This window comes from Leopardus geoffroyi, chromosome A3, assembly GCF_018350155.1.
Source record: "Leopardus geoffroyi isolate Oge1 chromosome A3, O.geoffroyi_Oge1_pat1.0, whole genome shotgun sequence".
Lineage (NCBI taxonomy): Eukaryota > Metazoa > Chordata > Mammalia > Carnivora > Felidae > Leopardus > Leopardus geoffroyi.
The window spans coordinates 32,157,215-32,181,018 of NC_059336.1; the positions used below are offsets into that span (position 1 = coordinate 32,157,215).

At 40.7% G+C, this 23,804-nt stretch overlaps 1 protein-coding gene across 2 annotated transcripts; it reads left to right on the forward strand.

Annotated features, from left to right (window-relative positions):
* The first annotated feature begins 3,354 nt into the window (after positions 1-3,354).
* Positions 3,355-16,585, forward strand: CHGB (chromogranin B). 2 transcript variants are annotated; one of them, XM_045445270.1, is made up of 5 exons: positions 3,355-3,577; positions 7,973-8,019; positions 8,538-8,631; positions 13,358-15,093; positions 16,187-16,585. In XM_045445270.1, the coding sequence occupies exons 1-5, from the start codon at positions 3,529-3,531 to the stop codon at positions 16,268-16,270; spliced, it is 2,010 nt and encodes a 669-aa protein (XP_045301226.1). In that variant the 5' UTR covers positions 3,355-3,528; the 3' UTR covers positions 16,271-16,585. The 2 variants fall into 2 exon arrangements, with proteins under 2 accessions (XP_045301226.1, XP_045301227.1); XM_045445271.1 differs by having other exon boundaries at positions 7,976-8,019.
* Positions 16,586-23,804: the final 7,219 nt, after the last annotated feature.

Sequence of the window (23,804 nt, forward strand, 5' to 3'; positions counted from 1 at the left end):
ACTTTCCATTCTTACCAAGTGATTCATGTTTCTGGGCTCCAATGTGGACACATTCTTTTTTATCCTTTCATTCCCGAGGGGTGTAGCAGCTGCCTGTATTTACCAATCTTTGGGTTTCCTCTTCTTGCTATTTTAGCTTTTTTAATTCCTGTGTATTCTTTCCATTATTAAATTCCTTCTAGGGGTACCTGGGTGGCTCAGTTGGTTAAGTATCTGGCTCTTGATTTCCGCTTAGGTCATAATCTCAGGGTAGTGAGATTGAGCCCCACGTGGGTTCCACATTGGGCATGGAGCCTGCTTAAGATACTCTCTCTTTCTCTCTCTCTTCCTCCCTCCCCTGCCCACCCTGTGCACATATTCTCTCTCTCTCTCTCTTTCTCTAAAAAAATAAACAAAATAAATTCCTTCTAGTCATTTCTTTTTACTGGCTGGACCCTGATGGATAACCTATTTCAGAAGCCATGTATAAAACCATGGTTTATTCTAGACACTGGTTCCTAAAAGATATATATTTCCCCCTTATTTTTCTTTGAGAGCATTCCTGAGAAATGCTCTTCCCCATGGGTTCTTTTCTTTTCCTGTGGCAATAGTATTTATACTACTTGAGATAAGATTATATCCAGAACATTATCAGTAATCAAAAAGCTAAGTCTGCCCAATGGTAAAGATGTCAGCTGCTCCCAAATTGATCCATAGATTTGATGCAATTCCTATCAAAATCCTAACAGATTTTTCTCATGCAATTGACAGAAAACTGATTCTAAAATTTATATGAAAATGCAGAATGCCAAGAATAACAGATACTCTCCTGAAGAAAAACAGGGTGGGAAGACCTTTTCCACCAGATATCAAGACTTCTTAAAAAGCTGTGGTGATAGAGAAAGTGTGATACTTCTCCAAGCATAAACAAATAGACCAATGAGATGATGAACTCTAGGGTTGTTGTTGTGTGTGTGTGTGTGTGTGTGTGTGTGTGTGTTCAGTGACACTAAACAGCAGGTGGGTAAGGATGGTCAGTAAAAAAATTCTCAGAACAATTAAGTGGCAAAGCGGTAAAAAGTGTGACTGTACCCCTATCTCATTCCATGTTTATTGTAAGCCCTGGTTCCTAAGGAAAATATGTTTTCCTCTGTCATCCTGCTTTGAAAGAATTCCTTAGAAACACTCCTGCCAAATGTTTTTTTTTTCTTAGTACATTGAGATCTAAATGTGAAAGGCAAAATAATAAAAAGTTTGTCAAATAATGAGAACAAAGAAAGGTAAGTCTGAATATAGGAACTGGCTGTGGGCCAATTCACAATAATGAAAAGACTTTTCTTGATGAGTAATAAACTCAGCCCAAGCCCTGTCTGAGAAGCCACAAGATGACATTAATATTTTTAACCCTGTACTTTATGAGAAAGCAAGATAAAAGGGAAATTGATGAAATACTGGAATGTAGATGCTCCTGGAAGGTGGCAATGTTTAAGTACTATTGGCAATCAGTGCATTTTAACAGCAGTTGGAACCCTTATATAATTTCAATAATAGTAGAAGAATTTCCCCCAGATTAGCACTCAAAGAAAGGCCTTTACTCAACACCTTCTTTTTTTGTACCCAGTTCTTTACAGAGGTTTTATAAGACTCTTTTGTGCCAAGAATATTCTTTTCTGTTTGTTTGAAAATAATATCAGATTTCAGAAAAATGCAAAAATAGTATTAAAAATTCCCATATACCTTTCACCCCAATTTCCCAAATGTTGCCCTACTTGCCTTAGTATTCTTTCTTTTTTTTCCTTTCTCTAACTCTATATTTTTCTAAAACATTTGGGGGTAAGTTGTATATATGACACCCTTTTATCTCTAGCTACTTCAACATGCCTTTCCTAAAAACAAAGACATTCTCTTACATAATCACAAGAACAATTCTCAAGATCAGGAAATTAACACTGTATTGTATTGTAATGATACAATATGTATCATGTAATCTACAGATCTTATTAAAATTTTACCAACTGCTCCACTAATATCCTTTTTAAGACTATTCTCTTAAATATCCTGCAGCCATGGTCCTGGGGAAATCATTCCCAGCCTTTTCAGGAAGATGTAGTGCATGCATAAAGAATTTGAGCCTCATTGATTTTCAGGAAAAAGACACTGAAACTTCCTTTTAGTTGTACATGCAGACATCTGCCTTCTCTAAAAAAGACCCCACATGATGGTTCACTCTATTCCTCAAAGCCTGTGTTATCAGAGAAGACTCTGAGCTGTTTCTCTTTGGTGCCCATATGCCTGCTTCTTTTTCCTGATTCCTCATTAGATTGAGAGAAGTCACATTAAAAATATCCTGGAAGATGTTTTCACCTTCCTCTCACATAAAACAGAATGCCTTCCTATTTCAATTTTAAAGCCAGAGAGGATGAACAGTGCTTATGAGATGTACTAGATTCTACAAGCAGGTTATTACATGACCTGCCCCTGACACTAGGGCTCTGTTGTAAAGGAGTAATTAAAGGCCAAAGGGTAATAACCTAAATGAATGCCCATCAGAAAGGGAACTGGTTAAATAAACTCCAGTTAATACAGTCAATGTAATATAGTGCCGCCATCTGAAAGAAGATGTAGCTATATATGCTCCAAAATAACTTAAGCCTAAACAACAGAAAGTGGTTAGGTAGAGTAGACTCTGCAGGGGGTTAATTAGGAATGAGGGGAAATAGAAGTAGAAGGGAGATGTTTCTAGTAAACTCTTTTGTGCCATGTGATTTAAAATTTTTTTCACTATGTGTGTATGTTATGTGTTCAGAGAGAGAGATAATCATAAATAGTACATAGGTAGGTAGGCAGAAAGGTGGATAGATACGGATAGATAGAAAAATGGGTAGATAGATTTAAGACTAAAATTTTTAAAGAACAGCAGATTCCATATTCTCCCTCTGCACCTTTTATTTTTAAAGCCATCATTGCTCCTTCCATGTCCCCCCACCGTTTAGTACTCTCTAGTTAGCAGGAGTCTTATTGATACTTCGCTGGGTAGTGGCGACACAAACCAGACTTAGTCCTAGATACACTCTCAACAAAACTGCACACGATACACAGCCTCATTGAAGGTGGCGTGGAGCGAGATGAGGAACAAGCTGGCGCAATCTATGCGGGACCTCTGCCTCTCCCCTCGCGTCAGATTTGCACTGCCTCCCCTCAAACTTTCATTCCGACGTCCGCCTCACTCCCACACCCGCTCCAGACCTCGAGCACCCGGGAGACTGGACTGGCGTAGATTTCCTCCCACTTGCGCCGCGGGCCCCGGGGCCGCCTCCTGACGTCAGCGCTGAGCCGAGGGGGCGCAGCCTTCTGGATTCCCGCCCCTCCCGGCCCTGCGGCCCTGGCTTGCCCTTTAAAAGAGCGGGGCCTGCGCCAACCGCGCCACACCGCGGGGACCTGGACGCACAGCTGCTTTCCCGGAGCATCTTTATCTCGCCTTCCGCCCGCATCCCACTCACCGGTCCAGTCGCCATCCTCTTCTCCGTGCAGATTCGGGAGAGCGGGGCCATGCAGCCGGCCGTGTTGCTGGGCCTCCTGGCAGCGGCAGTGGTGGCCGGTGAGTGGGCTCCGCGGGCTGTTCAGCACCGCGGACAGCGCTAGCCTTGGCCCTCCAGGGCGCTCCGGGAGTGTTGGCTTGTAGACACTGGGGGAGAGGAAGGGTTGGTTGAGTGGAAGGTTTTCCATCTTGGTTGACATTCTTAATTTCTTCTCTTGGCTGGGTATTTTCCTTCAACTCCCCGCTTCATCGTCTGACTTGGAAAAAGCCAGAGGTCTTCTTAGCCCAACCAGAAGAGTCTCAGTCTTTTCATATCTGAGTTTTCCCGTAGATAGAAAGAAAACGTGCAGTGTCTCCGCGGAAACCCCACATTTTGTGCTACCTCCTAAAATGTCACTCTCTCTCTACCTGTCTAGACGCTGTTAAAGCCTTAATATGTAACTGGAATGGAGTATTTCTTTGTTTTTTTTTTTTTAAAGCCAGAGGACTACAGAGACACAGGAGTCCATGTATTATATATTAGTTGGCACCTGTGTAATTTCCTTTATTATTATTATTTAAACATGATGAGATGAAAGTAAGTCTTGTATGTATTCTTATATCTTTTAATTAACATGTTCAACTATATGTGTGTGTTCATGTATATGTTATGTACAAACTTAATGTAATTTTTTTTTTATTTTATAGTTCCATTTCTGGGAAGAGGTAATTTCATACCCAAATTAATCCATTTTTAAGTTATGAATGGAAAGTGCAGTAGATATTTTGTCTTTTGTACTGCAGGAAAATAACAAGTATAAAATAACCACAAAATATCCTTGGAGAAGTTAAAAAAATCATTTTAGTCAATTTGGGAGAATGAAACTTAAAGTAGTAGATATCTGACAGTGTCTCTTTATGTGTGGAAGACTGCAGGATTAATCTTTCAAACTACTTTGAATCTTGAATAAATGATCTCTGGAGATTGGAAAAAATGTGTGGGGTGTGTGTGTGTGTGTGTGTGTGTGTGTGTGTGTGTGTGTGTATTCATGTGTATTGAAGTAAAATTTCTATGAGTATTGAGACCATTGGGAGGTAAATATGCACCACCAGATTAAACTGGAGGTCTTCTGTGGCTATTTTAATGACCCCATAGGATATTGTTCTTTATCTGAGATTGAGATTCCTACCTGGAATTGAAGTATTGCCATCTATGAATATAAAGCTTTCATTGACAGCAATTGTTGGATACCAAATGTAAAGACATAAAATGAAAGCCAGTGGTAATTTATTTTACTGCAAGCTACAAGCATTTCAAATTTTCTAACATTCTTGTCACTCTTATAAATTACCTATAAATGTTCTTAATTTAAATATTTTCAGAAACAAATTGCTTAAAATGCTATTGCTATGCTATATACATTGTGCTAGAGACAACAAAACAGAGATTTATTTTATTATAGTGGTAAAACACTTAGAGCTCTCCTATGCAAGAGAATATTTTAAGATGGGTTCATATTTTAATATCAGCTAAAATGGAGACATCACATTCTTTAAAAAAAATATTGAGCTATAATTCACATGCCATAAAACCCACATTTTTAAAGGGCAGAATTGAGTATATTCCGACATTGTGTAATCACTATCAAATGTCAGAAGTTTTTCATTACCCTAGAAAGAAACCCCTGTGCCCATTCCTGCCATCCACAAATGCCTGGAAATGAAACATGGTAGCTTTCAAGCAAAGTTTGTTATTTAGCAAAATCACAGGGATGAAGAAAACCTCAGGAAACCATTTGGTTCATTTCCTCTCCTTAAGAGCTTCTGAAGGAGATCCATACCTTTCCATAGTAGCTACATGTGCACTCTAAAAATTAATATAAGTGAAGTTACTACGTGATATCTATATTATACTGGGTAAAATGGTTTCTTCATTCAGATGAAGTTGCTTAACTTTTAAAATTTTAGCTGTATTTTTATTCTGGAATCAAACCTTAGTTTGATAGTCTTATGAAATATCGTACATTTCAAGTTATTCTCGGGTATACCATACAATATTATTTGAAGATTTTCTATCATCTGATTACTTCACCTTTATCATAATTATTGGGTTTTCTTTGGTGCCTCCTGAATCTTTATACAAAAATAAGTTAAACTGCTTTAGGGGAATCAATGTGTCTTTAACTATCACTTTGCTGTTACAGATTCCATTGGAAAAAATACAGTGGAACTTAGGTGTCTCATCAAGGTGCGTAATGCACTTTTATAAGGAGACCTTAGTGCCTTTACATCAAAAATAAATCTGAAGAGCCTCAATCAGAGAAATAGGACTGTTTGCAATAACAAACATGAGCTATAAATTGTTTAGAGTGAGTGCTCGCTTCAGCAGCACATATACCAAAAATTGTTTAGAGTGATAAAAGAAAAATATTTATCTCCTCCCAAATATGATAACTGTTAATACTTTGGCAATGCCAGTAGTTAATAAAAGCACCTATTTTACATATATGGAGAAAAAAAGAAAAGTTATTAGCAAGAAACTGCATTACCAAAGAAGGTTTAGTAATGCTAGATTTTAAAAAGGCACCTTCTAGTTTATTGGAGGAGTAATTCTCTCAGTCATTTCTTTCTAGAGAATTTTACAGATTCAGGTGCAAAGAATAAATGCCAAAGTGAAAATGTTTCCCAATAACAACCATTTGGGGGATAAAATAATGATCTAGCCAGTATATTTGGCCCTGGGTGCCAAAGGTAGGACATCTGGATCTTGTCTGAACTATGTTTTAGAGAGATAGTGGGGTCTTTTTACCTTGTTAGGCACTTCTCAAACATTTTACAAATGGTTTTAATATGCTGGATAGCTTTGGACTTCTTGAAACAATTGAAGTATATCCCAAGTCATGCTTTAAAAAGGAAAATTAGGGGCGCCTGGGTGGCGCAGTCGGTTAAGCGTCCGACTTCAGCCAGGTCACGATCTCGCGGTCCGTGAGTTCGAGCCCCGCGTCGGGCTCTGGGCTGATGGCTCAGAGCCTGGAGCCTGTTTCCGATTCTGTGTCTCCCTCTCTCTCTGCCCCCCCCCCCCCCCGTTCATGCTCTGTCTCTCTCTGTCCCAAAAATAAATAAACGTTGAAAAAAAAATTTTTTTTTAAAAAGGAAAATTAAGTAAGGTAAGTACATGAAATAGGTTTTATTCCTAGGTTGAGCCTGGGATGATGTGTAACTGATTAGAGACAGGTAGTTAAAGAGACTTGGAGAGTAAACATTTGGGGAGGAGAGGTCAGATTGCTGGTTAAAAATAAATTGCATTTGAGTAGCTTTCATCTCTGATGTCTGAGTTTTGCTCTTCCTTCAGCTAGCTCTTTTCTTGTCTCAGGGACCTAGAAGAATTTTGTGCACTGAGCTTCTTCAGCCATAATGGCAGCTGTCCACTCCAGGGAGTGTCAGGAGAACTGTGGAGATGGGCCTACATGTAAATGCTTTGAGCTTCTCCAATGGAAAGGGCTTAGACAGAACAGAGTCAAAGCGAAAGATAAAAGAATCAAAGCAGCTTTGAAAGAAAAAAAAATGGCATTGGAAAATTAAAAGCACTTGAAGCATTTCCTAAGAAGACAAAGACACTTTAATCGCTGGTTCAAAACAAGCAAAATCTTATGAAATTTAATTTAAATAAATTAAGATCTACTGTTTAAAAATATTCTGATAATCCAGTTGTTAAACACCTATTTCATATATGATATTATTAACTAGAATCAGATCCCTCCCCTGCTGTTTACAGCCAACATGGGGAAAGGGAAACACAACACTGATACACATGCGTAAGCAAGCTTGTTCAGAAAAAGGACTGGGGGTAAAAACAAGGTAATTAGTTATGTAAAATAATCACAACCATGACTTCAAAAATGAAATGAGTTGTGGGGAGGATATTTTGGTGGGGACAGCAATAGGTAGAGGGAATCACAAATCTTTACCCATTTTGGGTAGGCATAAGGGTTGAGGAGGGTACCCTGGTTTCATTTAAAGTAGGTTTTCAATTTTTTATTGAAGTATAATATCCAATTAGAAAACTGCACAGATCATAAGTATATGGATTAATGAATTTTTCTCTCATTGAGCACATCTGCGTAATCAGTACCGCAATCAAGAAACAGAACATTGCCAGTATCTCAGAAGCTCTCTTTGTCTGTGGTCTGGATTTGATTTATACTGCATATAAGATAGTATTCATTTCTAAATCATGTTTAAGACATTGCTAGGGAAAACAGGTGTGTGTGTGTGTGTGTGTGTGTGTACATGAGCAACTGGGGCAATTATGGCTCCTGGACCAATCTTACCCAGTTATCTCCACTCTGCTCAGCTGTGACTCTGCCACTCTTTCCAAGTAATGTGCAGGGAGTGGGAGTGATTTTGTGAGTTTGGGGTCACACAGCTTCCAAAAATCAGCTCAAGTCATTTCCCTTTTCTTTTTCTCCTTCAAAGCAGTCAGTTCTATGCCAGTGGATAACAGGAACCACAATGAAGAAATGGTAAGTTGAAATGGAAGTCTAGAATGTATACTTTCATCTAGACTCTAGATTCTCCCACTCCTTATCATACCAAACAAACAAACAAACAAACAAACAAAAGAAACAACAAGAATAAAAAACCTACAAAATAGTGTTACAAAGCCAGGTTTTCATCCCTAAGGGAATGGGGGCAAAGGATGTCCCTCCTGCCTTGGGATCTCACTTCCTTCCCAGTGTCTTTAGTGCTCCTGAGGATAGCTGTCATCACTATTTTCCTTTGGATCTGCAAGAAATGGGGGGGGGGGGGTGAGGTAGTTCTCTTCTCTTGTGTAATCTTGACCCAGTGCCATTGTGCAGTGTTCTGTGGAAAAGCCTGGGATGTTTCATCATGGTCCTGTAAATCTACATTTCTGCCCCAAGGATCCCACACCAGTATAGGCCACAGAGCCGACCCTCTCTCTACAGCAGCTCTGGTTTGGGTTAGACCATCATCCCAGTGACACCAGCTTTTGCCAACCTGCTTTTGGGTTTCCCCCCAGGTGACTCGCTGCATCATCGAGGTCCTCTCAAATGCCCTGTCGAAGTCCAATGCTCCACCCATCACCCCTGAGTGTCGCCAAATCCTGAAAAAGAGTAAGTGTCCTACACTGCAGGAGATCTTTGTCCCTCAGGTGATCCTTCCGCCTGCTTGCTCCACTTCAGCTTCCACTTTACCTCCAAATGAGGGGAGAATCAGGGGAGTGGGTAATGCAATGGAAAGAGTACAGACTAGACTAGTATCTGAGGAGATAGAAGATATGGCTTCTAGTCCCAATCTGCCGCTTAATAGCTGTGTGACCATGGGGAAAGACCTCTTGCCTTTCTGGGCTTATTTTCTCAAAGTAAAATAAGGGAGTTGAACTCAATGATAGTCTTTGAGATGTCTATCAGTTCTTAAATTCCTTGGTTCCAGAGTTTGGATTTTTAGAACAGGCTTTTACTTGGGTGGAGGGAGGTGTGGGGAGTGCTTATTTGTTATTAGGTAGTAGGGGTTAAGTGTTCTGGGAGTGTTGGAAGACAAAAAGATAGAAGTAGATCTTAATTATTCTTCTCCCTGCCTTCTGCTCTTCTGACAGTGAGAAGTTAGAAGCTTGAAGGGCGACTTGGAAACTTCTGCCCTCTTTACACGACAGATTGTTTAAGCCATTTTCATTTACAGCTGATTAGAATGGGAGGTACTACCATGGGAGGTCAGGCCTGAGAACTAAAAAGGGGAGGGTAAAAGCAGAGCATTCAGTGAGTCAGAGCAATGACCTTCTGAATCTAGAGTGGGATGTATTCTCTATACAAATCAACTTCTGTCGAAGACAAAATCTGAACAGTAATGCAAGCAGTATCCATTGGGCATTGACATTAAAAGATCAATTTCTCAAAACTATGTTGTCTCTTTTAAATTTTTTTTAACATTTATTTATTTTTGATAGAGAGAGAGAGAGAGAGAGAGAGAGAGAGAGAGAGAGAGAGAATGAGTAGGGAGGGCAGAGAGAGAGAGAGAGAGGGAGACACAGAATCTGAAGCAGACTCCAGGCTCTGAGCTCTCAGCACAGAATCTGATGTGGAGCTTGAACTCATGAACTGAGAGATCATGACCTGAGCTGAAGTTGGATGCTTAACCAACTGAGCCACCCAGGCACCCCTATGCTGCCTCCTTTATACATGAAGTCAAACTGATGCAAACAAATCCAAAAACCACTGTTCTCTTCAACACCTTCTCTGCTTTTAAATTTTTAGTGAGGCTGGGAATGGTGATCTTTTTTTTTTTTTTCTTGTCACCTCCAAAATCTCTTGTTGCAGGAGAATACTCTTGCTATTGCTGCACATGAGCCCTCATACATAAAATGGTAAAAACAAGTATTGGCAATTGACCAAAAGAGTAACCTATCAGGACTCAATCCACCATTGGAGGCTTCAGGGTAATTATAGTAGATGTGGGGACCTGAGTCTGCAGGGGCCCCATGAACAATGGGAGGAACCTTCCCTACCAATCCCAGCCTAGACATCTCTTTCTGAATTTCTCCCCAACTTTCTTTTCCAGCCATTACAGGGAATGTGTACAAACAGAATGAATCTTCAGGCAGGGACAAAAGGCAGCTCCTCTGGGCAGACCCATCTCACTATCTCCCTTCTCTTTGTTTCGTTTACCAGATGGATGCAAAAGTGTGGGGTTTGCCATACTAGGTCATCAAAGAACTGTGATTGCTTAGGAAGAGCTGTTGAATGTTGGATTCTGCTTGCCTGCTCAGACCTTACTTTGTGGCCATGGCAATTCTAGCCTTCCCTTATCACTGACTGCCCTGGGGTCTTTTGATGTCCTTTGAGACAGCCTCAGGGAAACTGGTTAAAATCTAATGACTCATGTCTAACACGACCCTGGTGACACTGCACCCAAGAACTACACAAGGGTTTAAGAGCTCCTCTGGGTTGCAGACTCAGACATCAGCCAGGGCCAGACAGATAGCATAAGGAATAAGGCAGAATAGGAAGTAACTCACAGACTGGAAGATACATGTCCGTTCTGGAGGGGGTGAGGGTACAGGGGGAGATATTTTTCTGCTCCAACCGAGAAATATAGACTTTATTATCAGATTTGGGATTTTTCAAGAGAAGTGAAAATTTGGATTTGTTAGCAATATCTCCTGGTATTTGAATATTGCCTCTGAATTCGAAATTGCTAAAAATGCTATTTAGGCCAAAAAGAACTCACCTCTGGGTTACTAGTTTGTGGCTTCTGCCCGATTCTAGTTTTCTTTCCTGCTGGTATGTCTTAAGCTGATCTGAAGACCGGTAGAGGTTTTGGCCAGCTGGATGGATGAATTCTCCCTCCCACCTGTAGCTCATCTCTATCTCCACTCCCCACTCTCTTCAGCATGTCTGTGGAGCAAGCATACACTTACTGAGTAAATGAGCACTGGGAGAGTGGAAGAGAATCACTGTTTGTGGCTTGAAGAGACCTTGGGGAATACATAGTCCAGTTCTTAATAGGTACGAGAATCTCTTTGTCCAGGTTAATCTGGTTGTCTTTGCAACATGAAAGTTAGGGATGGAAGGTACATTTCCCCCATTTTTACTTGAAAGTAAGGACGGGCTTCACACCTTGGTTTTACAGATTGACAGTGACTATGTGCTGCTAATCACAGTACTCTGATCTCACCTGTGGGGACTTAAAGCTAAATTTAGGAGGAAGTGCTAAGCCTCAGTCACAAGCTGCTACAGGGAGCACACATATAACTGGGGAAAAAGAAAAATACTTCTGTTCCTAACCAGTAGGCAGTAGGAAAGGGGTGACACAGCCCCTGCCCTGGAAAGCTGAGATCCTGTCTGATCAGGGTTATGTCATCTGACTCTCAGAATGATGTCAGTCTCTGCCCAAAGCCTCCTTGCTTACCTGTGCCTACTTGGACAACCTCACCTGCCTCAATGTTGCACTGGTTCTTAAAAGACAAAATCACTGGAAAGGCACCAGCTCTTAGGTGTCTGGGTGTGAAAGGTCAGAGACATTTCAGTTGATTCATAAAACATGAGAATGTTATCACGCCAGGCTGGGCTTTAAGCAGAGAGGTACAGACCATCTTGCTATTTTTTCGACATTTTTACAAAGACCCAATTTTGCAAACGTCAGTTCAAAATGACTCATCAGTAGTGTTTTGTAGAAATATAATGTGAACCACAAATATAATTTCAAATTTCTTAGTGGCCACATAAAAAAAGTAAAAAGAGACAGGTGAAATTAATATTCATAATATATTTTATTTTTATCTAACACATTTTATTCAATATATAATTCTTATACAACCAATAGATTTATTTATTTTATTAAAGTTTTTTTTTTAAGTAATCTCTATGTCTAACATGGGGCTCAAACTCATGACCCCGAGATCAAGAGTTGCATGCTCTTCCAACCGAGCCAGTCAGGTGCCCCCACACCTAATGTATTTATAATATATATTATCCAATACATCCCAAGTATTATTTCAATATATAATCAATATGAAAAGTTGAGATGTTTTGCTTTTTTTTCATACAAAGTCTTAGAAATCTGGTAGGCATCTTACACTGATAGCTCATCTCAGTTTGGATCAGCCACATTTCAAATACTGAGTAGCCACCAAAGGCTGATAGCACGGTGGGACAGTGCAGATGTAGCCCCAGAGTTATGAGAGGCTTGGGCTTCAGGAGTTCTGTCTGAACTCAGTGACAAGTTGAAATTCAAGGCCTTCCAGCTATCATTCAGACAGCGTTAGCTGCATATCTCCTCTCATGGGACTCCCCTGAGTTAAGGAGGATTTAGTAAAAGAGCTACTGACATCTGGAAAAGATAGAACACATTCAATTGAAATACCAGTTATACCATCTACTGTTGACTAATGAAACACAAAGATAGCTCAGTATACTGATTTTCATCTTGAACATCTGAGAATATGTTGGGCAGATAGGACCCGAGTGATGAAAGAAATGGTTCTTTCTACTGCTGTACAGTTTTCTAAGGGAAGACATATACCCACTTCTTGTCACCAGTTAGTAAGTTATATTGTCACTTACTGCTACCTTGGGTCTACACAGTTGATTGAATAAAAAAAAGGCTGATAAACTAATAATTTAAAATTTTACATCCTCCTTTGAATCCTGATGTTTCCCTTTGGCTATTTAACTTCATTTAGCTGGATTCTAGTTAGAGCTATTTACATAATGCTAATTTTTTAGATCTTACTTACAGCCAATATAGAAAGAAGGGTCCCTAAATACACCTTTCTGAATTTCACTGTCTTTGTCTGCAAAAAGAGGAGGTTGAACAAGATGAATTCAAAGGTTTCTTCTGGCTCTTAAGTCTAACATTTCATAAATCTCTATTTGGATTTCCATTTTATCATTAACAGTACCGAGAAATGCTGGTTGGGTGCTATGAAAAAAGTAAAAATAGAAAGAGTTTATTATTAGATTTAACACAGCCAAGGAGCTTTCATACCGTTTGCTTTCAAAAGTAATCTGAGTATATTTTTCATTAACTTAAAAAATTACCCAAGTGGGGTGCCTGAATGGTTCAGTCGGTTGAGCATTCAACGCTTGGTTTTGGCTCAGGTCACGATCTCGAGGTTGGTGGGTTCGGGCCCCACATCAGGGATCCATGCTGACAGTGAGATTCTCTCTCTCCTGCTCTCTCTGCCCCTCCCCCACTCACTCTATCTCTCTCAAAAATAAACTTCAAACAATCACTCAAGTGATTTTTCAGGTCCTTACGTTTTGCAGTGATCACTGAGGCTGGTGTTTGTTGAACCACAAGCAATTCTGAAGTTATGCTTATGCTTTTTTATTTTCATGATAGGTAGAAAAGAGGTCAAAGATGAAGAGAAAAATGAAAATGAAAACACACGATTTGAAGTAAGGTTGTTAAGAAACCCAGCTGATGCCTCAGAAGCCCACAGGCCTTCCGGTAGGGAGGAAACAAGAGCCCCAGGGGAGGATACCCAAGGCCTGACAATGGCAGACACAGCGGGAGGTGGGCATAGCCGAGAAGAAGCAGGTGAACCCCAAGGAGGCCTCTACCCCTCTAACAGTCAAGTCTCCAAAGAAGCAAAGACACACCATTCTGAGAAAACCGAGGAAGAGGACAGGAAGGAAGAGGAGGGAGAGAAATACCAGAAAAGGGAGCATGGGAAAGATGGCAGTGAAGAGAAAAACCTGGAAGAGCCAGAAGAGACACAAAATGCCTTTCTCAACAAAAGAAACCAGGCTACTGCTAAGAAAAAAGAGGAGTTAGTTGCCAGATATGGTATACACTCTGCTGGGCCGCCTGAGGAGATGACACACAGTCGAGAGAGGAGTAGCCAGGAGAGTCGTGAGGACACAAGAAGCCAGGAGAAACACCTTCAAGAGTCTAAAAACCAAGTTGGGAGCCAGGAAGAATCTGAGGAAAGTGAGGAAGATGCTGGCCCTGAGGTGGACAAACGACGCTGGAAGCCAAGACACCACCATGGGAGGAGCAGGCCTGACAGGTCCTCTCAAGAAGGGAAACCTCCCTCCGATGAGAGGGGACACTTTCGTGAGGAATCGGAGTCAAACGTGGGCATGTCCAGTGTAGGGGAAAGGAGGGACCATCATCCAGCCCACTACAGGGCTTCAGAGGAAGAAGAACCTGAATATGGGGAAGAAGTGAGGAGTTACCCAGCTGTCCAGGCTCCTGAGGACCTGGAGCAGGGACAATATGGCAGCAGAGGAAGTGAGGACTACAGGGCTCCAAGACCTCCCAGTGAGGAGAGCCAGGAGGAGGACAAGAGAAATGGCCCCAGCTCAGAGCTTGACAAGATGGCACAAGGATATAATGAAGAAAGTGAGGAAGAGAGGGTCCGAGAAGGGGGACACCACTATAGAAGCAGAGGAGGGGAACCAGGTGCATATTCCATTCCAGACAATAAACAAGAACAACGGTTCTTGGGTGAAGGACACTACCGTGTTCAAGAAAGCCAGATGGACAAGGCAAGGAGGCATCCACAAGGTGAGTGGAAAGAGCAGGACAGAAATTACCTCAACTATGGTGAAGAAGGAGCCCAAGGGAAGTGGCAGCAGCAGGAGGACCTGGAAGATGCTAAAGAGAGCAGGGAAGAAGCTAGGCTTCAAGGCAAACAGTATACTCCCCTTCACACCACTGACAAGAGGAAGAGATTAGGGGAGCTGCTCAACACATACTATGACCCTCCTCAGTGGAAGAGCAGCCATTCTGAGAGAAAAGACAACATGGATGACAATTTTCTTGAGGGTGAAGAAGAAAATGGGCTGACCTTGAATGAGAAGAACTTCTTCCCGGAATACAACTATGACTTGTGGGAGAAAAAGCCCTTCGAAGAGGACGTGAATTGGGGCTATGAGAAGAGAAATCTCCCCCCCAAACTGGATCTGAAAAGGCAGTATGACAGAGTGGCTGAACTGGACCAGCTCCTTCACTACAGGAAGAAGTCAGCTGAGTTTCCAGACTTTTATGACTCTGAGGAGCAGATGAGCCCACGCCATGCAGCAGAAAATGAAAAGGACAGGGCCGGCCAGGGAGTTCTGACAGAGGAAGAGGTACAGTGTGGGGCTTTTGCTTAAAATTAATTTAAGATGGTTAATGTTGATATGTTCAAGACTATCTGATATTAATGTGGAGAAATTGGTGGGAATCAATTACCATGAGAATCTACCCCCATAAGAGAGTGGAGATAACCTCTGGGTTTGAGTCCATTGTCCATATCCCTGTGCACTCACCCTACTGCAGTGCTTCTCAACCTTTGCTGCACATTGGAATCACCTGCAAGGCTTGAGTAATCACTGATGTTTGGACCCACCTCCAGGGATTCTGTGTATTTGGTACTGGGTACTACGTGGGCATGAGGATTTTTCAAAGCTCCCAGTCATTGTTCAGTCAAGGTTGACAACCACTATTTTGGTGTCTTCTTGGTCATTTAACTTTTCACCACTATTTCCCAGGGGAAGAAAGAACAGATGATATAGAAATTAATTGCTTTAGTCTATCTTAGTTTTTAATTTTTTAAACGTTTATTTTTGAGAGACAGAGAAAGAGCATGAGTGGGGGAGGGGCAGAGAGAGAGGGAAACACAGAATGTGAAGCAGGCTCCATCCAGACTCTGAGCTGTCAGCACAGAGCCCGAGAGCGGGGCTTGAACCCACGAGCCGTGAGATCATGACCTGAGCTGAAGTCAGTCGCTTAACCCAGTCCCCCAGACACCCCATTTTAGTCTATCAGCTAAAGATATCACCCCATTTTGTTACCAGCTACTGGACTATAACAATTAGTTTACATCTTGGAGAGTTAACATTATCAGAACTGTACCAGCCTGAACAATGATTTTTTCCTAATATTATGTTGGTTGGTGTTTCTCAAACTTGAACGTGCATAAAAATCTCAAGAGATTCCTAGCCTTCAGGGTTTCTGATTGAGTAGGTCCTTGGGTGAGGCCCGAGAATCTGAATTTCTGACAAGTTCCTTGGAGATGCTGATGCTTCTGGTGAGGGGACCACACTTTGAGCACCACTGATGGTAGGGTGTCTCATATGACTTCTAACATATCAAATATTCCCCTTTCTGTTCATACTCCTTCAACTACAATAAAACTAATTGATCTGAGACCTCATGCCTCCACTTTTCTGTATTTTCTAGGAAAAAGAACTTGAAAACTTGGCTGCAATGGATTTGGAACTACAGAAAATAGCTGAGAAGTTCAGTGGCAACAGAAGAGGCTGATGGTTGTTGGAGCAAAGGGCAGTTTTAAAGAAGCAACTCTCACATTATCTATTTTCCACTCACTTCACTGAAAGACACCATTTATTTACCCAAGAGCAGAAAGTAGAATTCACTATTCATTAAATGTTTGACACAATTTGGAAATGCTTTAATTTTTGCCAGAATGCTATTGAAAATATGAATAGCATGACTTGTAGCATATCCTTTCTTGCAAAATAGACATATTAACATGCTTGTGACAATGATTGTGCTATCATCTTTGAAAAAACATGTTTGTCTTGGTTTGAAACAATAAAAGATTCATCTGAGACCAAAGCTTCATGTTCTTAGCTTCCTTTGGGCATCTCAGGGTGGAGTGTGACTTTCGAATCCATTCTTTAAAGTAAATTTGACTATGTGGATGGAACTAGAGGGTATTATGCTAAGTGAAATTAGTCAGAGAAAGACAAATATCATAGGACTTTACTCACATGAGGACTTTAAGATACAAAACAGATGAACATAAGGGAAGGGAAGCAAAAATACTATAAAAATAGGGAAGGGGACAAAACATGAGACTCTTTTTTTTTCTTTTTAAAAAAATTTTTTAATGTTTATTTATTTTTGAGACAGAGAGAGACAGAGCATGAGTGGGGGATGGGCAGAGAGAGAGAGGGAGACTTAGAATCCAAAGCAGGCTCCAGGCTCTGAGCTCTTAGCACAGAGCCCAACGCAGGGCTCAAACCCACAAACTGTGAGATCATGACCTGAGTCGAAGTTGGATGCTCAACCGACCGAGCCACCCAGGCGCCCCTTCCAGTAAGAGACTCTTAAATATGGAGAACAAACAGAGGGTTACTGGAGGGGTTGTGGGAGGGGGATGGGCTAAATGGGTAAGGGGCATTCCTTAATACGAATCTACTCCTGAAATCATTTTTGCATAAGTAACTTGGATGTAAATTAAAAGAAAATAAATTAAATAAATAAAAATAAATTTGAGAGGCTAGCACTAGGATTTGTTTGTCTCTGGGTGCAGAATAGGAAAAAGAAAAAAAAAAAAAAAAAGCAAAACTTTAAGTAAAAGAACGTCCAGGATATAAAGTGAAAGAGCTCAAGAAAAGACATCTATCCCCCCAGGATAAAGAAAGTTTAAGTAGACTTGAAGAAGCTGTTTCAAAAATGATCATAAGACATTACTTTTTAAATCTTATTATCTGGAAAGCTTTGGGAATAGCAAGCCAAGGGTCACTTTTCAGGGCCAAGGAGAGCCTGGATCATGGGAAGCACTCTGGACTGAAAATCAGAACATCTGGGCCAGTCCAGACAGATCCCTGGACCCTCAGGGCCTGTCTGATTTCTACTCTGTAAGAAGACAGGGTTCTGACTCTGTTACTAAGTAAAGGTATGACTTTGGACAAGTTGTTTTCCCCTCTCTGGACCTCAAGTTCATCAGCAAAATAAGGATACCTGCCTCACTGGGTTGTTATGAGGATGATATGAGTAAGCAAGACACTTAGAATAGTGCCTGACATATGACATGATGCAGGAAATGTTGGCTGCTACCACTGACCCTGCAGCTAGCTACAGCAAGACAGGTGGAAAATGTCCTCTTCTTTTACCTGTCATTTCATTCCTCACCAATGGTGTCTCCCAAGGGATAGAGCCCCAGGTGCCACAGCAGCAACCTGCTTGGTAATATAGCTTTATAGGCTGCCTTTATCTCCTTGTCCCACTTTCCTACTGGTAACCTCAACTGGTGTTTCCTGGAATCATCTCCCAAATAAACTACTTGTCCTCAACTTCCTACCTTAGGGTTTGCTTCTGGGGGACCCAAACCTAAGAAACCATTCAGAGCCAAGCTTGTATTATGGAAAATAATACAACTACAGTTTCATATATTGCCATTGTAACCCTTTGTGTTATTGAATCTTGATACAAGTTACTAAGAAATGCTTAAGGGGCGCCTGGGTGGCTCAGTCAGTTAAGTGTCCAACTTCAGCTCAAGTGATGATCTCACAGTTTGTGGGTTCGAGCCCTGTGTCAGGCTCTGTGCTGGCAGCTCAGAGCCTGGAGGCTGCTTCAGATTCTGTGTCTTCCCCTACTCACATTCTGTCTCTGTCTCTCTCTCTCTCTCAAAAATGAATAAAAATTAAAAAAACAAAACAAGGAAAAAAAAAAAGAAATTCTTAACACATTGCAGTAGACACAACAATGTCTCTCCCTTTTCTCTATTGCAGTTCAGTAGAAAAAATCACTTCCTAATAAAGAAGATTCAAGGGTCCAAGATGAATAGCTTACTCACTGGATAAGAGAAGGCAAAACACTGCAACGCACCAAATGCCAGCCTAGCAAGTCACTCACTCACACACACACACACACACACACACACCACTGTTCATGAGAAGCTGCTGGCAGATGGAGCCTAGCAACACATGGTCCTGGCCTCTGGTGGATGTCCTGTGCACTAGCACATCCTTTCATTTTAGTTTGCAAATTCTTCAGGGCAGGAGAATGTGTAGGCACAGATGACCTATCAAAGATACAGGAGACATTCAAGAGAATCCCACCTGACTCATGGTGCCAGCAGAGTGTGATTAAGACCTCTGGGGATGCGATGCCACCATTTATTTAAGACAAACTCACCATTTATTTGAGACAAATCCAGGCCACTGTTTTTTTCCTCTTTTAATCAAAGTAGTATATATTGATGGCAAAACATCAAGTAGTCCTGAAAGGCATACAGTGGGTGTTTTGGGTTGAATTGTGTCTTCCAAAATGACATGTTGAAGACCTAACCCCTAGCACCCCTAGCACACGACCTTACTTGAAAATCGTCTCTGCCAATGCAATGAAGTTCTGTTGAGGTCATTTGGGTGGGCCCATATCCAATACAACTAGTGTCCTTATCAGAGGAGGGAAATCTGGACACAGACACACACAGAGGAGAATGTCATCTGAAAACATAAACATGGAGGGAAGATGGCCATGTGAGGATGGTGGTAGAGATTAAAAGTGGGCTGCCACCAGCCAAACATCTGGGGTCACCACAAGCTGGAAGAGGAAAGATTCTCCCCTAGAACTGTCAGGAGGAGAATGACCCTGCTGATACCTTGATTGGGACTTCTGGCCTCCAGGTCCTTTGTTAGGACAGCCCTGGGTATCTAATACAATGAGAAACAAATGGCTTCTAACCCTCTCCTCTCAAATCCTTTTGCAGATGTAACTATCTGTATTTAGAGTTCTTTTCCTATTTGAATATTTGAATTGTCATGGTCTCTAATTAATATTTTCTCAAGGAGGAATTAAAGCACAGTGATGGAACAGGAGGGGAGAAAGGGTCCTAACATTACAAAATGAAAATGTACAGGGGTGCCTGGGTAGCTCAGTTGGTTGAGTGGCCGACTTCAGCTCTGGTCATGATCTTGCAGTCCGTGGGTTCGGGCCCCGCATTGGGCTCTGTGCTGACAGCTCAGAATCTGGAGCCTGCTTCAGATTCTGTGTCTCTCTCTCTCTCTCTCTCTCTCTGCCCCTCCCCCACTCATGCTTTGTCTCTCTCTGTCAAAAATATAAACAGTAAAAAAAAATTAACAAAATGAAAATGTACAACATATCATTGTAAAATATAGTATAATTGGGAGATCTCAGGTGCTAAAATAATTAACTCATGAAAATGAAATCATTATCACTCTGTAGCTCAGAAACCAGCCTCTTGGATACATAACTGGCCTCAGGGAGAAAGTGAAACACCCTAAAAAAAAAAGTGTGGGTTGTCAGCCATGTGGACTTCTGGGGGAAGGACACTTCAGGCAGAGGGAATAACAAGTGCAAAGGCCCCAAGACAGTAAATGTGGTCGGTATGTTTGAAGAAGTGCAGGGAGGCCCATGTGGGGGACATAGAAAGTGAAGTGGCACTAGCCAGATCACACAGGGCTTTGTATGGCCTGGTAAGGACTTTTGCCTTTGCAACTGGAGAGTTGTCAGCAAAGGACTGACATGATTTGCTTTATACAATAACAACACTCCAGCTCCTGGGTTGAGAGAAGGCTGTAGGGGAAGTGAGGACACAAACACAAAAACCAGTAAGGAGATCATTTTGCAATAATCCTGGTGGGTCACTGTGATGGCTTGAACCAGGATGTGGCACTTGAACCAGGGGGCAGGGAGAAGTAGTCAAACTATGGATCTATTTTGAAGACAGAGGACAGGTGGGGCTGAAGGATTTGGTGTGGCATGAGTGAAAGAGAGGTGTCAAGGATGAATGCTTTAGGCCTGAGCAACAGGGAAGAGCAGAGGTGAGGAGGCCTGGCTTAGGAGGGAAGATATCAGATTGGGCTATATTAAGTCTGAAACATGACCAGATACCCAACTGGAGGTGTTGAGTTGGGTATATAGGCCTGGAGCTCAAGGGAAAGGATGTGCTATAGACATCATGTGGGAGTCATCATCACAGAGATGGTATTTAAAGCCTTAAAACTGGAGAAAGAAGAATAAATGAAGCCCAAAGTTAGTAGAAGGAAGGAAATGACAAAGATCAGAGGGGAAATCAATGATATTAGACTAAAAAGACAATAGAAAAAAAATCAGTGAAACAAAGAGCTGCTTCTTTAAAAAGGTGAACAAAACTGGCATACTTTTAGCTAGACTTACCAAGAAAAAAAGAGAGGGCTCAAATAAATAAAATCAGAAATGAAAGAGGAGCCATTACAACAGACAGACATACAAAGGATCATAAGAGACTACTGTGAATAATTATATGCCAACAAATTGGACAACCTAGAAGATATGGGACATCCCTAGAAACACACAACCTTCCAAGACTGAGTTATGAAGAATTAGAAAATCTGAGTAGACCAATTACTAATAAGTAGGTTGAATCAGACATCAAAAACCTACCAACAAACAAAAGTACAAGACCAGACGGTTTCACTGGTGAATTCTACCAAACATTCAAAGAGGAATTAATACCATTCCTAAAAATGTTCCAAACAATTTAAGAGAAGGAAATGCTTCCAAACTCATTTCTATGAGGTCAGTATTATTCTAACACCAAAAGCAGACAAGGGCACCACAAGAAAATTACAGGCCAATATCGCCACTGAGTATAGATACAAAAATCCTCAGCAAACTGAATTCAACAATACATTAAAAGGATCATACACCATAATCAAATGGGATTTATTCCAGGGATGTAAGGATGGTTCAACATCTGTAAATCAATTAACATGATACACCACATTAACAAAATGAAAGATAAAAAGCATATGAAAAAGCATCTGACAAAATTTAACATCCATTTATGATGAAAACCCGCAAAAAATAAGTATAGAGGGAACATACCTCAATATAATAAAAACCATAAATGACAAGCCCACAGCTAACATCATACTGAATGGTGAAAAGCTAAAAGTTTTTCCTCTGAGATCAGGAATAAGATAGGGATGCCACTGAGAACTCTAAAACATTGATGAAAGAAGTTGAAGAAGACACAAATAAATGGAAAGATATTCTGTGCTCATAGATTGGAAGAATTAATATTTAAATGTCTACACTACCCAAAGGGATCTATAGATTCAATGCAATCCCCACCCAATTCCATGACATTTTTCACAGAAATAGAATGAGCAAGCCCCAAATTTGTATAAAACCACAAAAGATCCCAAAGCCATCTTGAGAAAGAAAAAGAAAGCTGGAGGCACCACCATCCCTGATTTCAAAGTATATTGCAAAGTTATAGTAATCAAAATAGTATTGGCATAAAAACAGACATATATGGGCTTTGCGCTGACAGCATGGAGCCTGCTTGGGATTCTCTCTTTCCCTCTCTCTCTGCCCTTCCTCTGCTCATGAAGGTGTACACACAGGCTCTCACACACTCTCTCTCTCTGAAAATAAAAAAAAATAAACTTAAAAAAACCCCTCAGAGATATAGATCAGTGGAACAGACTAGAGGATCCAGTAATACATGGTCTATTGATTTACAACAAAGAATCCAATAATACACAATAGAGAAAGGACAGTTTCTTCAATAAATGGTCCTAGGAAAACAGGACAGCCATATGCGAAAGCATGAAACTGCAGCACTGTCTTACCCTATACACAGAAATACACTCAAATGGCTTTAAGACTTGAATGTAAGACCTGAAGCCATAAAACTCCTAAACACACACGCGCGCGCACACACACACACACTCACGGTAAGCTCCTTAACATCAGTCTTAGTGGTGAGTTTTGGATTTGACACCAAAAGCAAAGCAAATAAAAGCAAAAATCAACAAGTGAGACTATATCAAACTAAAAAGCTTCTACAGAGCAAAGGAAACCATCAACAAAACGAAAAGGCAACCTACTGAATAGGAGAAAATATTTGAAAATCATGTATCTGATAAGGGGTTAATATCCAAAATATAAAGAACTCATACAATTCAATACCAAAAAAACCCCTAAATAATCTTATGAAGAAATGGGCAGAGGACTTGAATAAACATTTTTCCAAAGAAGACTGACTGATGGCCAATAAGCACATGAAAAGATGTTCAAAATCACTAATCAGATTATCAGGGAAATACAAACCAAAACCACAAAATATCACCTCACACCTGTCAGGAAGGCTAATACCAAAAAGAAAAGTAATAACAAGTGTTGATGAGGATGTGGAGAAAGGGGAACCCTCATACACTGGTGGTGAGAATATAAACTGGTGCAGCCACTGTGAAAAACAGTATGGAGGTTCCTCAGAAAATTAAATATAGAACTGCCATATGATCCAGCAATTTCACTTCTTCACTTTTGGAAAAAAAATGAAAACGCTAATTTGAAAAGATATGTGCACCCCCATGTTCATGGCAGCATTGTTTACAATAGCCAAGATATGAAAACAACCTCAATGATTGGGTAAGTGGATAAAAAAGTTTATATAATATATAAAACGTAAAACTAGTCAGCCATGAAAATTAATGCAATCTTGCCCGTTGTGCAACATGGATGGATCTTGAAGGCATTATGCTAAGTGAAATAAGTCAGAGAAAGACAAGTATTGTGTGATTTCACTTATATGTGGAATCTAAAAAAACAAATCAAAGCAAAACCAAAAAACCAAGCTCATAGATACAGACTATAGATTGGTGGTTGCCAGAGTGGGGAAAAGGGCTGGGGAGTGGGCAAAATGAGTAAAGGGGGTCAGAAGGTACAAATTTTTAGTTATAAAGCAAGTAAGTTTTGGGGATATAATGTACAGTGTGGAGACTATAGTTAATGATACTATATTGCATATTTGAAAGTTGCTAAGAGAGTAAATCTTAAAAGTTCTCATCATACAAAAAAATTTTTGTAACTACATATGGTGACAGTAACTAGACTTATTGTGGTTGATCATTTCTCAGTGTATACAAATACTGAATCATTATGTTGTAGCCCTGAAACTATATATTATGTAACGTCATAATATAATGTTAGATGTCAATTATATCTCAATAAAAACAAATCCTGAAAACTGAGTAAGATCACCTATTGTTTATATAAATGAGTCACAGACAGCTCCTGTGCGTTGGCTGCTAGG